Here is a 15,340-nt window from a genome sequence, read left to right on the forward strand (position 1 = left end):
GATGTCAGGTGTGGGGAGGTCGGAGATGTCAGGTGTGGGGAGGTCATTTCATAGCGTTTGCAGTACGCAGAGTTCTGTACGGGAATTGTTATTTCTTATTTGTGTCACTCGCTCAGTTTGCTGTCCAGGAATCACAGCTCAGACTTTGTTACACCAAAACATTTATTTCTGTGTATATAGGACAGAGATAAAGACGGAATTATATTATTATTATTATTTCCCCCCACCCCCGCACTCGTATCACACCGATACCACAAAGCAGTGATTGCTGAGCCCCAGAGCTGACACTCTAACACAATGATCTGCAGTTGGTCCCCTGTGATTGGTGTTTGCCATTCTGCATCAGTATCCTGTTGTGGGAATATGATAATTAGGTACACGCCCCTTCCTGTTTAGCTAATTTGCATAATGTGTCACTATGACTACAATAACTAAATAACGATGAATGTTGTGACAGACGGACAAATCTTCATCCAGCACATCGGCTCCCAGGAATCTCCATGGAGGACGGAGCCTCATCCTCAGGGCTCGATGGCCTCCAATCTATAGAGGAAATGTGAGAAATTCACCATGAATGCCAGATCTGGCATGGAAAGGGTTAATGCATAACACAGGGCAACACAAGGCTGACATAGTGACGTCATGTGACACATAGGTGTGATCACATGACACCTCAACACTGCCATCACTGATCATGTATCATGTGACCACACTGAGCCAATGTAGTGGAAGTAGGTGGTGTAGTGATGTCATGTGATTACACTGAGCCAATGCAGTGATAGCTGGTTGGTGGTGGGTGGTCATGTGACCTTTCTCACCGGCACATCAGTCCTCCTCGCTGGAGCTGGAATCGTCCACAACGGACCCAACAGGAGATCTACAGCCAAGATGGCGGCACCGGATCTCCATCCTGCCCCGGATTGGCTGCATTCTGTTGCGCAGTGGAGAACGCCTGACCTCCTCGCTGGAGCTGGACGATTCGAACCTCCAGTTTGGGTTGCACTTGGGGGGGATGCAGGGCTCCTCATAGGTGGGTCTACGTTGTGTTTGCCACGCCCACTGTCTGCCTGTGATTGGGGCCTCCATGAATCTTCCCGCCTTGGTGGTGCCTCTCTGCCGGGAGAGAAATACAATTTATTTCTGGTGTGCTGATGTCACAACAACAAACATGAACTTCCCCCCCATAAATACGACATTGGTGATTTGTAAAGTAGCCACAGCCAGATACTGGCCACGCCCCCTGAAGAGAGCTCTCCAATCACAAGAAGCCTGGCTATGCTAAATTGAGAGCTCCATCTCAAACCTCTGCAGAGAGACTGCTGCTTCCACACAACTAGGACCAGGGACTCGCTCTGCACCATGCTGGCAGATCAGGTTGTTCAGCCTATTGATCCCTTATTGATTTGTTATTCATTTATCTTTCATCCGTCATACAGGGGTGAATCATTGTTTCGCACACTGCTGGCTGCTATGCAATGTGAATCTACAGACACGGGACGCGGCCCCCAGGGAGACCCATAAATATAAAATATGTGACAGCAAATATTTCATCATAACGTCTGCAGCATCTGGATCCAACACGGAGCCCACAGACCACATGACGTGTCACCGACAGAGGAAGTCGCCCCAATCATGTGGTCACATCAAACCATTCACATTGTGACTACAAACATTCACATGACCACATGAAGGAACTTGACCCAAGGGGATCATACGCCAACACCACAACCCCACAACCCCCCCAACCAGAGGATGGGCAGACCAGGACACGGGGGATAAAGCTGAGAATGTACATGAGAGACAGACCAGGGCCCCAATATGTGTACAGGAGGGGCCCAAATCACAGGGTGACCCCAAATCATCAGAGCAAAACCTGAACAACATCCCAGGAAAAGATGAAAAGCAATGAAATCCGAGAAATATTAAATCACATGTTATCCTTCAGGAACCCCATGTGGGGGCAGATTGAGGGGCATTGTATCTGATAAGGGACTGCGGGTGATAGAAGCTCCACATTGTAGTGGCAATGTACAAAATGAGTTTATTGCAACAAAAGTCAGACTGAGAAAATGTAACAGGACAACGCGTTTCACAGGAGCCATGGCTCACTTCATCAGGGCCAGGAGAAGCGGCGGAGCCACCAAAACCTCAAAGGGTGCCAGGGAGGAGCCCAAATAATCAAAGATCCCTCATCAGGACCACATTCACTCTGAACATAGATGGTTTCACTCATCTAAAAGTGGGCGGGGCTTACCCTGAAAAGCGTTGGCCTGCTCTATCATCTCTGATCTTTCATTGGAACAATTCATTGGAGTCAGCCGTCACATGACCAGACGTTCACCATTGGGTAAGTACAGGAGAAACCATGGAGATTCACCCATTCCTTCATACACCCACAACAAATGTACTCCACGTCTGACTCGGCTGTGTGCGGCCCCACCTACCTGTAAGTCAGAGCTAGAACCCACCAAGTCTTAACTCTTCTGAATTCACACATTTTATTCATTGCCAAGAATTGATTCACACATTTTCCAATGAAATCTGATAAAAGTGTCCATTTTGGGTAAAAGTAGGGTGAATCTTGGGTGAATACATTATAAATACACCCAGATGTGATAACAGAAGACATTATAACATCCCGTCCCTCAGTCCCCGTGTCTCACCGTTGTCACCGTTGTCACCACATTGATGGGGGTGGCGCTCTCCTCGCAGCAGCCCAGGCACCGATCATTCACTGAATTTGGTTCTGTCCCAATCACCGCCAAACCATCCGGGCGCAGAACGATCCGACCGACTCTATTCGATGGCTCCTGGATGGAGGTTGGTTTACCCTGGAGGGGGGAGGGGAAATGTCAATCTGCAAATATTCCTGTGTGTGCTTATCATGTTGATTGCATGGGACGGAGCCTCTCTAGTGGTGGTTGGCAGTACTGCAATCCCCATCTGCCCCATACAAAAATTCTGCCCCAGGTATGTAGTCACTGTGACTTACCCCTAAAGGTGCTCTCTCGCCGCAGCATCCAAGGCAGCGATAATCGGCTCCAGTCAGGGGCTCCAATGGTGAAGGTGAAGCCACTTCCACTTCCCCAGCCACCTGAGAAAAATATAGAAATAAATTCATGCCGGGACACAAACTATATATGGCTGCTCGGGGGCGGGGCAACCACATGAGATTGCTGGAGGGCGGGGCAGCTACATGAGATTGCTGGAGGGCGGGGCTTACAACGATTGGCTTGTTAAAGGCCAATGCACACCCAGAGATTCCAATTATTCAGGGAGACAACACTGCTGTGTGATTTCACTGAAGAGAAAATAGCGTTGTCACCCTGATAAAGGAAGCACAACAATACCAAACCTTCTTACTGAGAGGTCTGTCCGAAATAAATTTGGGGTTAAGAAAACAAAATCTGCTTTGTTAATGGCATCACAAATGTGAGTCCTATGAGTCATCACCAGATGGCGCTATGAGTGTGCCCAGAGTGCCCTTACCAGGAATGCCAGGGATCGGTGCCCAGGATTATAGGACCAGATAGTCTTCTTCCGCCCCCGCTGGCTCACATTCCGTCTCCTAATGGGCTCCGTATGTGCAGAGCTCCGCGCCTGCAGGAGAGAAGAATGAGGAATGTACACAGAGTACAATATATGTGTCACATGGCAAGCAGGGGGCGCTGTACCCCAAATCCCATACAGGACCCCCCCCCAATAATCATATTTCGTGGGTGATTGGCAGATATGGTGACACTTAAAAGGAAATGACTAAAACAGGAATAGAAGAAATGGGACACAAAAAAGAGAAAGACGCATCAGATTCTAACTTTCCATAAGCTGAATCTTCATGTTGGCTTCCCACACCAGCTGCACACCAGAAATCAGGCTGAGATTGGGAGAATCTGTGACAGCATTGTGACAACATGTTCCAGGCTATATGGACTGGAGGGGGCGTGTCTTGGTACCTCAGAGGAGGGGCATATTTCAGGGAGGAGTCTAGTGTTGCCCATATATGGTCATCGTGGCGGCAGGGAGGTGACACAGAAAGCTTCCCCCGGTAGTCCCATGTATGGATGAGCCAATTATAGCCGACCCCCTCCCCCCATAATAAATGGTAGATTCCTCGCTCACCGTTCTGTCGCTGGAACTTTGCGCCTCTGCCAGGACCCCGAGGACCAACAACACCACAGCCAGGTATGCCGCCATTCTCATCCTGACTCCCCTCCGACTCCTTCTTCGTGTTCTGCCTAGAAAGGAAGTGAAATGATATATGGTGACCCCGGACAGTGCGACCAGCAAACCCCCATATACAAAACCTTCCAAATACTCATTATACCCCGCCCCCCATGATGGGCGATCAATACATGAATGGCTACACAATGGGCCAACAAAATGGAAACAGCTTATCATGCCATGTGACCAAATCCTATCATACCATGTGACCAAAGCCTATCATGCCATGTGACCAAATCCTATCATACCATGTGACCGCCTCTGCAATGACACTCCATTCGTGTGCACAGCGCCACATCTGATGAAAACCATACACAGCACATCAGCACAAACATCTCATACCAACTGTGAAGCACGGTGGTGGAGGGACGATGATTTGGGCATGATTTACAGGACCCGGGCACCTTGCAGTCATTAAACGGACCATGAATTTCTTGAATGGAACAAACATTCATAAACCTCAATGAGCTGCAGCGATTCCTCCACAAATATGAGGGAATCGGTTAAAATCACCCAAAAGACAACTGATTGGGCTCCTACAAGCTATGGAATCCGGGGGTGTTCTTAGTTTTTCACACAGTGGGATCTGTTGAGTGTTGTAGTTGTGGGGTCGCTGTGTCTCCCCGCAGTGTCCCCCCTATGGGTTGGGTGGATCTGAGCTCACTGTAGCGGTTCTGAGGTTTATTACACCCGCAGCGTCCCCCCCATGTGTCCTGGTGTCATGTGACCTGCTGGTTCTGTGGAATATTTTCCATCTCTATAAACAAAAACAAATGTTTTCTCGTGTCACCGCCTCGCCCTCCCTCCCTCCTGGGCGAGATTAAAGCAGAGCTCGGACAATAAATATATTTTAAAATGTCCTCCCCGGACTGTACGAGAGGAGGGGGAGGGGATCGTAGTTTGCACTGTGGGGAGTTATTTCCCCGGGTATTTTTATTACATTTATAACACCCAGAAATCTCCCCCAGACTCTCTGCCGCTCCTCAGGGGACTCCACACATTGAGCTCCCCCCTGACTCCTCCCACAGGTGATTGGCACCACCCACTCCACATTACAGAGGTCACATGATAAGATTATGGAAGAACTCCGACTGATTGCTGAATGTCCTCTGATCTCTCATCATACACAATTCTCAGGATCCTTCCAGGAAATATTCATCATGAAGACCCCCCAACCCAGAACAATACTGAGATCCTTGGTCCCCCCACACCTGGCCATAGACCATGATCTCTGCACATGCGTGTCACTGACACGGTACAACATACGTGGCACACACATGTGTGGTGCCCATGGACCGCCCCCTCAGCTCCCATAGAACTCGGTGCGGTGATATCGGCAGCGTCTCCATCACCAAAGCGAAACCCAAAGAAAATGAAACGTCGCCATCCCGGCAGAATTCCATTATAATTGAGGGATAGAAACATCCGGAACAAACAGCCAATCCAGGGAGGGAGAAGAGCCAGCCGTGGCCCCAAATCCACAGAACCGGGGCCAGGACTCTGTTTGGGTTGGCTGAGGTGCCAAGGGGAACAAAATGCCAGAATGACCCATCAGAGGAGAGACGAAGGGACCGGGATTTTGGGTTCTATGAGGGAGGTTCTGGGAAGTGCAGAATGTTGGATTCGTAACCCCAACACGTCCCGGGATTATCATCAATATTACGTGGCCCCTGACACGTCCTGGGATCATCATCAATATTATGTGGCCCCTGACACTTCTAGCATTCTCCCCTCTGGGTAGGTTGTTCTGCACACACGTGGAGGTCCACACATCAGGGTTGGGTCACTAAAGGAAAATCATCCGTTTCCTTAGCAAGGTGAATGATCTCCATGCTGGGAATATTTCACTTAGTAAATAAGATGGTCCAATCACATGCAAGGAAAATCCTGTGGTTCTTACACAGGATTGGATATTGGGATGAGGGATACTTGGACCCCCGTACCCATTCCCGAGGGGGCAGATATCTGGGGGCCTCCGGGTTCAGATGGTATGGGGGGGTTCCATACTCAGGGGAAGTCTGACCCGGTGCTTTGGTTCCGATGATCAGAGATGTTTGTGCTGAATGAAAAGCCCGGATAGGAATAATTATTTCACCAACCCCAGAAATACACCCAAATATTATATCTGCGGGGGCGGCGCTATTGGTAGGGGGAGGGTCAGTGTTGGGGTTCAGGTTTTAGTTAGGATTGGGGTTTGTATTGGGGTTGTGTTGGGGTTAGTAGTAGGGGGGTGTTGGGGTTAGTAGTAGGGTTGGTGTTAGGGTTAGTAGTAGGGTTGGTGTTTGGGTTATTAGTGGGGTTGATGTTTGGGTTAGTAGTAGGGTTGCTCTTAGGGTTAGTAGTAGGGTTGGTGTTGGGGTTAGTAGTAGGGTTGGTGTTAGGGTTAAAAGTAGGGGGGGGGTGTTGGGATTAGTAGTAGGGGGGTGTTGGGGTTAGTAGTAGACTTGGTGTTAGGGTTAGTAGTAGGGTTGGCGTTTGGGTTATTAGTGGGGTTGGTGTTAGGGTTAGTAGTAGGGTTGGTGTTTGGGTTAGTAGTAGGGTTGGTTTTGGGGTTAGTAGTAGGGGTGGTGTTAGGGTTAGTAGTAGGTTTGGTGTTGGGGTTAGTAGTAGGGGGGGTGTTGGGGTTAGTAGTAGGGGGGTGTTGGGGTTAGTAGTGAGGTTGGTGTTAGGGTTAGTAGTGGGGTTGGTGTTTGGGTTAGTAGTAGGGGNGGTGTTGGGGTTAGTAGTAGGGGGGTGTTGGGGTTAGTAGTAGGGTTGGTGTTAGGGTTAGTAGTAGGGTTGGTGTTTGGGTTATTAGTGGGGTTCGTGTTTGGGTTAGTAGTAGGGTTGCTCTTAGGGTTAGTAGTAGGGGTGGTGTTGGGGTTAGTAGTAGGGTTGGTGGTGGGGTTAGTAGTAGGGTTGATGTTGGGGTTAGTAGTGAGGTTGGTGGTGGGGTTAGTAGTAGGGTTGCTCTTAGGGTTAGTAGTAGGGTTGCTCTTAGGGTTATTAGTGGGGTTGGTGTTGGGGTTAGTAGTAGGGTTGCTCGGGTTAGTAGTAGGGTTGGTGTTGGGGTTAGTAGTAGGGTTGGTGTTAGGGTTATTAGTGGGGTTGGTGTTGGGGTTAGTAGTAGGGTTGGTGGTGGGGTTAGTAGTAGGGTTGATGTTGGGGTTCAGGTTGATGTTGGGGTTCTGGTTAAGGTCAATGTTAAGGTTTAGGTCAGTGTTAGGATTGGGGTATATTTTGGGTTGTATTGGGTCTTTGGTTCAGGTGTTGGAGGTTTTATTACAGTAAGGTTACATGAACATATGAAGTGATCGGATCACTGCCATAGACTGCACTCCTATTGGAGGAGAAACAAATCGGGGTCCTGGCAGTGGCGGATGATGGCTCATTAGTCTCTGCCATGATCTCCCCCATTATACTATATATCCCCCCCATATAATCTCAGGGGCTCTGCCTTCCCTAATACCTGATCGGGGGTCTCCCTTCTGTGTCTGGAGGACCCCCAACACACACCCAGCTGATTGTCCTGTGATGGGGCAATACATTATATATGGGGGAAGTTTGTATATTGGGGTATTACCTGATCGGGGGTCTCCTCTCTGTGTCTCTGCTGTGCGGAGTTCTTCCTGTCCGATGTCTGGAATGTAATGCTGCGATTGCCAGGACACTCAGGAAATACAGAGAGATATTTGGCAACTGAGAAATGTAGTCCAGGGGTGACCAGAACCCCTCGCCAACTGCAGATACTCCGGAGTCTCCCTATAGGTCCGGTATAGATAATAATGAAGAATCTCCGTGTCCCCCAGAACATCCAGCAGAGGTTACTCCGGGTTTTCTCTGTCCCCCTCCTATAGGTCCGGTATGGATGATATCCGGATTTCTCTTCTCTGTGTCCCCTCTGATCCCAGTATAGCTCACATAGGGTATTATCTCCGTGTTGGGGTACAGTATCCTCCCCCTCCTCAGGGTTCGGGGCACCTGGCCCTCTGTGGGGTATTTGGTCTCCTCTGTGGGGTATTTGGTCTCCTCTGTGGGGTATTTGCTCTTTTCCTATACTTGCACAGCTCCTCTGGAAGACTCAGCAGACTTTGTGAATGTTGGATAGAGAAGTGATTCACACTGACTCACCGTTAAGAGGGACTGGCTGACCCGATCCTGACACACAGATCCGGAGTGACTCCACGCCTCAGACTGGACCCGAAACACAAAAACATGGCACAAATCTGTTTCAAATTAAAATTTTCCAAACTGAGTTCTGTGCTGGGATCCTTATGGTATCTGACCAGTGGGGGGCGCTGTATGGGGGGGATGATAGGGATCACATATGGGGGGTGAATGTTCCTCATACAGGGGAGCGGATACATTGTAACTTTGTATAACAATGGCTGCTATAAGAAGATCAATAGTTGTGTGAGAACTTACAGGGGCTGCTATGGATCGGATCTCATATATATTACCCTGGTTCTGACCCAAACAATGTACACAATGGACCCGATCCCCACCAGCACAAGCTATGGAAATTTATATTGTCCAGGAAGATGGAAATGGGTCCTTACCCCCATGGGCCGATAATTTCTCTCCGGATTTATACGTACTTTATTCTACATTGTAGTCCGGAATAAATCCCCGAAATGTCCGATGTTTATTAAATCTAATAATAAACTATAAATAGAAAACACAACGAGATAAAATACTGGGACCCGTAACATAACTGTACCGTAGCACGTATATTATAATTGGGTCCAATACAAATAAATTTGGATTTCCCGTCATGCTCCCAGGGAACGCCAGCACACTGGTTGGGGGACAGATCAGAGGATGCCGGGCCCCCGGGGGACACCGCTGGGACCGGGTACAGTAAGCTACCCTGAGTGTGGCTCCGCTCAGGAGGGGAAATCCATCTCAATGTAATGCCCTCTGCTCCAATCATTATCCAATCCGCTTCCCCGATTTCTACTTCACCTCCCATTATTCTGCACTTCCTGGGCTCTAATGAAGACGCTCGGCTATGATGGGAGAACCTAGGTGATCCCGCAAACCCGGAATAAATCTGGCTCAGGATTGATAACAGTTGCCAAGTAAAAGGAATTATAAATTAAAATCTCTGCCAGCATCTCCGGGTGATTAAAGGGTTAACTCATAAAAATAATGTATTAGGTAAAAAGTCAGCAGAGATCCAAGGGCCCGGAACTGAGATGAAATCCGTCAGCAAATAATAAGAGCGAGGAAACCACACGGGGCCCGGAGCCAAAACCAGCCTGACAACCCAAATCTGTCCCAGCTACATTACAGCCAACCAAGACTCATGTATACTGTGTGTACAGAGGAGCTGACACTCTAATGTCCCCTCACAGTCACACACTATTATTATACATTTATATAGCTCTGACATATACCATAGTGCTGTACAGAGAACACTGGGGGGGTTATATGAGGGGGGTATTTGAGGGGGGTATATGGAAGGGGGTTATATGAGGGGGTATATAGAACATTCCAGACTGTTTATAGTCGGTGCGGTCGGTATCACACCTGGAATGCTCGGTGTCAGGTATGTATAGGGAGAAATCCTTCCAGTCCAGGTGGTGAATGATAGGTGAATGATATTCTGCACTCGGGGTAAATTCAGAGCCTGGAGAGGGGGAGGATATCAGAGGGGTCAGGATTGGGGAATGGAGGAGCATCGGGTCTCCCTTCTGTGTCCTCCCCTTCTCAGGCTGAGCCGTCTGTCCTTAGATTTTGTTCTATGGAATGAATATTGGGGGCCCCATACATGGGGGGGGGCTTCTATAGTTTAGTTTTTTGGCAGATAGCTTTCTGTGTATAGTGCACAGTATATGGGGGGCATTGTACAGACCTTGCACCCGTTATTTGCCCCCATTATTCCCTTCCATCCGTTGCTGACGTTTGTAGATCTCCCCTGTCTGTGGCTACAATTCACGCTCCGTTGTCTTGTGTGGCCCCCCCATTGTACTGCACAGAGCTGAGACTACAAGGGTAACCCCCCCCCATAATACACCATGCAAGGCATCATGGGAGATCTCCTATAGGCTTAAAGCTGACATTGCAGCCAATCTGCTGCCCTCTAGTGTCCAGCCAGTGACACAGTGACTACACGTCATTGATATGATTGTTGTGTTATTATTATTTCTGGGACTGCAGATGATGAAGATCCATGGGCCGGTCAGTGGCCCCGGCTGTGCTTCCAGCGTCCTCCAGATGTTGGCCCCGGGTTCATGTTATCATCTGGGGATGCCAAGTATAACAGAGGCCAAGTCCGGAATGCTGGGATACAAGACTGAAGAAAGTCCAAAATAAACCCAGCGAATGAGACGCGCCTGTCTGTGCCGGAGGGCCGGAATACCGAGCCAGACGGAATCATATAAACACCCCGAGATGTATTAACATCTAACTGACCAGATATGTGATGAGGAGTCTGTCTACAATCACACGGGGTACAAGTCTCACTGGTGACCCCTAGAGGCGGGGGATGGCAGTGCAGAGATGGTGTGACCCCCAGTGACCCCTCTGTGGGATCATGTGTGGGGATCCCCATGGAGTATTCACCAAAATCAATACAAAACTATACACAGCCAGCCATGGACATCTCCCTCAAACAGGGTGGGGGAGGCAATGATGACTGCTAACTGAGTGCTGGAAAATGCTGCTGCGGTCATGGAGCCGACTACAGACAGATATCCCAGAAGGGGAAGTCTATTGGTAACCATTTTCAGGGACATTGCTAAGCTCCAGAATACAGAACTATCACCAAAATTCCCGGGGAACTGTGGGGACATGACCCAAGTGTTTCTCAATACAATGAAGGTAAAATGATTGCACAAAAACTAATTTTCAAACCCAGATGAGGGTTGGTTGGGTCAAAATGGGACACAAGTGCTGGGAAACAGGGGCTCTTCCCCATATCGGGCCCCTCCGGGCTGAGGGTCCCCTGATACAACCCATTTTAGAGGGAATAGAATAGAGATGGAGGAGAGATGGCATTTATAAAGCACAAAGACCAGTCCGGGGCCCCATGTCTGTCACAATGTTTGGGGGGCAGTAAGAGTGAGGGGTCCTACAACTTGGGGGTCACTGATGGTGAAGAATCTGGGGAATCACCTTATTCATAAGAGTGCAATGCAAGCTGCAGCTCCTACAGCCATGGGAGGAAATGATATAATAATGTATATAATATATATCCAACATAACAATATTACAGCACGGAGGTGCACGCTCCACACATCCCCATACAGAGCATGGAATATGCAGCATGGAGGGGGTCCGATATGAGGAGAGATCGGCTGCATGGAGGAGGTCCAGAGATCACATTTATTTCCCTCTGTTGCAACAAATCAAACAAAGAGTTCCCCCCTCCCCCCTCCTCCGAATGTTTCTGAACAGAATACAAGTTCTACTTATTGATTTGTTTTTCCTGCTGATTGAACCCGATGAGAGTTTGTAGCTAATTCTGATCATGATTGGGGTATAAAACACTCTGACATGGGGGGAGGGGGAAATCCGAATATTATAATGTCACTCCATAGAACCCGATAAAACGTTCTCAGACATCTCCCCCTTCTAATACAAATCATGGCTCCATTGCTATCAGTCACACTGCTCTCTCTTGGTTTGCTTCCGTCTGACCGCTCCTTTCATGTTTCTTTCCATGGTAATGATCTACTAATGACTTCCTCACTCATAACCTCATCACACGCACGGATACAAGACTTCTCTAGAGCTGCTCCAACTCTCTGGAATGGTCTCCTCGTCCTATTCGGCTTGCTCCTACTTTCTGCTCTTTTAAAAGAGAACTCAAAACCCAACGCTTCCCCCTCACCTACCCGGCTTCTGTCCCCTAACCCATCACTACTCACCCACCATTCCATATCCCCCTCCTATTGTGATACTTCCCCCACCTCCTAGATTGTAAGCTCTTCAGGGCAGGGTCCTCTCCTCTTCCTGTATCACTGTCTGTAACTGTCATTTGTAACCCCTATTTATTGTACAGCGCTGTGTAATATGTTGGCGCTATAGTGATAGAAGACAATGATACCATTCTATGTATTGTACAGCGCTCAGTATTATGTTGGCGCTATAGTAATAGAAGACAACGATACCATTCTATGTATTGTACAGCGCTGCGTAATATGTTGGCGCTATAGTAATAGAAGACAATGATACCATTCTATGTATTGATCTCAGAGTTTAATAATAAAATTCAGAAATATTTACAGAAATCAAACATGGAAAATGTCATTTACATACAAGGGGTGGTCACATGACCTCCTCCAGGTGATTGGCCCCTCCCCCTACCTGCCAGTCCCCACGCGTTGGCCGCCATGTTGTATTTCAGGCTCGGTTCCTCTTCTCATACACTTTGTGCTCGGGTTTGGCGCGGTGAAACCATTCGGACCAGGACCCGTCATAGACGGCGGTGTCTTCTTTTCCCAGCAGGAAGGCGGCCAGGGCCAGGTGACAGGCGGTGACCCCGCGCCGACATGTCGCCGTCATCGGCTGCTTCAGATCCACTCCCTTCTCCTCGAAGAGGCAGCGAATCTCATGTGAGGGCCGCGAGAACCCTTCCGGGGTCAGGAAGCCGGAGAAGGGAAGATTCACCGAGCCAGGAATGTGTCCGGGTTCAATCCCTGAGAGAGCGAAAAGAGTGAATGAGATGGGAATTTCAGGGAATCTGAAAACAATTTGGTGAATAATTCACCGGCGGCACAGAAAACGATATCAAAAGTCCGAGTTGACCATGGACACAGCGGAGAGATTCTGGTGATGGGCCCCACATGGTTCTCTGTGCGGGCCCCGTATACTGACCCCAGCGCCAACCGAGCACTGACCCACCACTGACCCAACACCAATTCCGGCATTGCCCCAGCATTGATCCCACCACTGATCCCACCACTGATCCTGGCACTGATCCCGGCACCAATCCCACCACTGTTTCCAATGCTGACCCAGCACCAACAGAGCACTGACGCAGCCTTGGTGTGATTTGGTGATTTATACCCGGTGATTTATCCCCGGTGATTTATACCCGGGAGATCAGCTCCGCCCTGAAATCCCACAAATCACCTGACAAGAGGATGAAACAAACAGAATAGGCACAGCGCTGATTATGGGGGGCTCCCACCATCCCTGTACACCTCAGGTCGGGGGTCTTCTTTGCTCCCCACATCCTCATTATGATATTTTCTGTGACTGGAGGGTTCCTCTGTAATTCTCTCTGTGTGTTTCTCTGCTTCCCTCTGATTCTCCCTGCTCTGCTCTGTACTTATTATCGATAATCCCCATCACTTTTCAATCCTCCCATTGATCTGATCTGAGTTCTCACCCTCCCCCCCTTCCCCGCTCACCTTCCTCAGGTTTTGGCTCCGGGCCCCTGAACCTCCCCTCGCCTCGGGCATCCACCAGCTGGAAGGTTTTGCTCCTCAGGTTCTCCTGTACGTCTTCGAAGGTCTTCAGCAGAGATTTGTTCAGGGTGGCATTAAATTTCTGTGGTTTCACCGCTGTGATTTCTGAGGTCACGGGCAGAGCGCGTTTCACCCAATTCACCAATCCGCCGTCCAGCACCGACACGTTGGTGTGACCGAAGACACGGAACATCCACCATAGCCGGGGCGCGTAGAGCATGCCCATGTTATCGCCGTCATACACAATCACATGACTGGAGTTACTGATGCCAAGGCTGCCCACGTAATCGGCAAATTGCCCCTGGCTGGGCAGCATCATCTCATAGGGCGACCCCGCGTCCCGGCATTGCTCCATGTCGAAGAATTGGGCGCTGGGGATGTGGCGCTCCATGAATTCCTTCCTGGCATCCTTTGCCCCCGGCGAGTACCACGTGCTGTCCACCACCTGCAGAGACTTCTTGGATTTCAGGGCCCCGGAGAGCCACCCGGCAGAGACCAGCGCCCGGCTCACCATGGCTGCGGCACAGCTGGGGCCCCGCAGGATCATTATATAGAGGAGGGGCCACGTCCTGTTAATAATTTCCTGCTCACATCTTGGCAGCGCTGATATCCGCCACCCTCACCTTTGTGCCACCGCAGATTATCAGCCACTAAATGGAATTATTGCCCAATTAGCCGGTCCCCGGGGCCAATGTGCTGATAAATGAGACTGGAAGTCTCCTGGGTCCTCGGGGCCGCTTCCCCAGAGATTCACATGGATTTCATTCCCCTTCAGAAATTCTGAACTTTAATTACCCCAATTGTCCCAGATTTACCCCACCTGTCCCAGATTTACCCCATCACTCCCAGATTTACCCCACAGCCCCAACATAAGACCTCTAGGCCCTGTGCAGGACAATCAGGGATGTGGGGGGAGCTGTGGCAGTGTAGATGGGGCAATACAGAGGGGCAGTAGGTTGGCACAGGGGGGTATTGCCCCATTGTTTTATTGGGGGGGAGGTCATTATAAAGTGCACCTGTCACCCCTTACACTGAACTATTACTCTGCCTCCAGGGGGCGCTGAGTGGGAACCCCTGTACAAGCTCAGGGCTGGTTTTAGGTGGAGCAAACTAAGAAATTGCCCAGGGCCCCATATAACAGAATGGTGTGCTGGGCATTTGGGGCCCCGTATTTTGGGCCTGATCTGGGGTGCTGCTAAAATGTCAGTAAATGTGACATGGACTTTGTGCAGCGCTGTGTAATATGTTGGTGCTATAAAAATTCTGTGTAATAATAATAAATGGGAGCTTGGAATTGGGTGGGGTAATTGTTCCCCACCTGTCTGGGTTAGGGGGGGGCAGTTACCTGAGGGACCTATTTACCGACACTGCTCCGTCAGTTTGTGCCAATTCTGCAGCTGCTCCCCCTCCCCCATCTGTCAGCGGCCCCGGGGCCACCAGAATGGCAGCATTGTGCTGATATCACCCAGAACAACCTTCACTGGATCCTGGCCAGGTGCGGCCCGGCCTGCCAAGCGAGTGCTGTAACCCCTTCTGTGCCACCTGCAGGGCATCCACAGAGGATAGGAATCAGGGCAGCGGGGGCAAAGCTACCACATTCTGCCATGGGGGGGTAACATTGGATGGCAGGCCAGGGCAATCACCACCTGCCGGGGCTGATTTGGTTTTCGGTCAGATTACTGGTGGGGTCAGAAGTTGGGGGGTTAATGGGATCCTCCGGG

At 49.7% G+C, this 15,340-nt stretch overlaps 2 protein-coding genes across 4 annotated transcripts; both read right to left on the reverse strand.

Moving 5' to 3' along the window:
* Positions 1-144: 144 nt before the first annotated feature.
* Positions 145-8,429, reverse strand: LOC140331807 (uncharacterized). Of its 3 annotated transcripts, none has more exons than XM_072413115.1 (7): positions 7,784-8,429; positions 4,120-4,235; positions 3,490-3,600; positions 2,993-3,094; positions 2,664-2,831; positions 819-1,116; positions 145-543 (listed from the first exon to the last, which is right to left on the reverse strand). In XM_072413115.1, exons 2-6 carry the CDS (start codon positions 4,198-4,200, stop codon positions 826-828), a joined length of 753 nt encoding a protein of 250 aa, XP_072269216.1. In that variant the 5' UTR covers positions 4,201-4,235; positions 7,784-8,429; the 3' UTR covers positions 145-543; positions 819-825. The 3 variants fall into 3 exon arrangements, with proteins under 3 accessions (XP_072269216.1, XP_072269215.1, XP_072269213.1); XM_072413114.1 differs by lacking the exon at positions 7,784-8,429 and adding an exon at positions 4,564-4,651 and having other exon boundaries at positions 819-1,113; XM_072413112.1 differs by lacking the exon at positions 7,784-8,429 and adding an exon at positions 4,564-4,651.
* Positions 8,430-12,383: 3,954 nt separating this feature from the next.
* LOC140331806 (thiosulfate sulfurtransferase-like) lies at positions 12,384-14,164 on the reverse strand. Its single transcript, XM_072413111.1, has 2 exons — positions 13,563-14,164; positions 12,384-12,845 (listed from the first exon to the last, which is right to left on the reverse strand). The coding sequence occupies exons 1-2, from the start codon at positions 14,131-14,133 to the stop codon at positions 12,550-12,552; spliced, it is 867 nt and encodes a 288-aa protein (XP_072269212.1). The 5' UTR covers positions 14,134-14,164; the 3' UTR covers positions 12,384-12,549.
* Between the last annotated feature and the right edge of the window lie 1,176 nt (positions 14,165-15,340).

The sequence above is a fragment of the Pyxicephalus adspersus genome, chromosome 5, assembly GCF_032062135.1.
Source record: "Pyxicephalus adspersus chromosome 5, UCB_Pads_2.0, whole genome shotgun sequence".
NCBI classification, from domain to species: domain Eukaryota; kingdom Metazoa; phylum Chordata; class Amphibia; order Anura; family Pyxicephalidae; genus Pyxicephalus; species Pyxicephalus adspersus.

Excerpts from the sequence above, each read along its gene's own strand:
- LOC140331807 (XM_072413112.1), bottom strand. The coding sequence starts at position 4,648 with ATGGTCCGTTTAATGACTGCAAGGTGCCCGGGTCCTGTAAATCATGCC. Across the intron at positions 3,601-4,119 it reads AAAGTTCCAGCGACAGAACG|GCGCGGAGCTCTGCACATAC; the intron begins GTGAGCGAGGAA and ends TCTCTCCTGCAG. Across the intron at positions 2,832-2,992 it reads GCGAGAGAGCACCTTTAGGG|GGTAAACCAACCTCCATCCA; the intron begins GTAAGTCACAGT and ends TCCCCCCTCCAG.
- LOC140331806 (XM_072413111.1), bottom strand. The coding sequence starts at position 14,133 with ATGGTGAGCCGGGCGCTGGTCTCTGCCGGGTGGCTCTCCGGGGCCCTG. Across the intron at positions 12,846-13,562 it reads GGAGCCAAAACCTGAGGAAG|GGATTGAACCCGGACACATT; the intron begins GTGAGCGGGGAA and ends TCGCTCTCTCAG.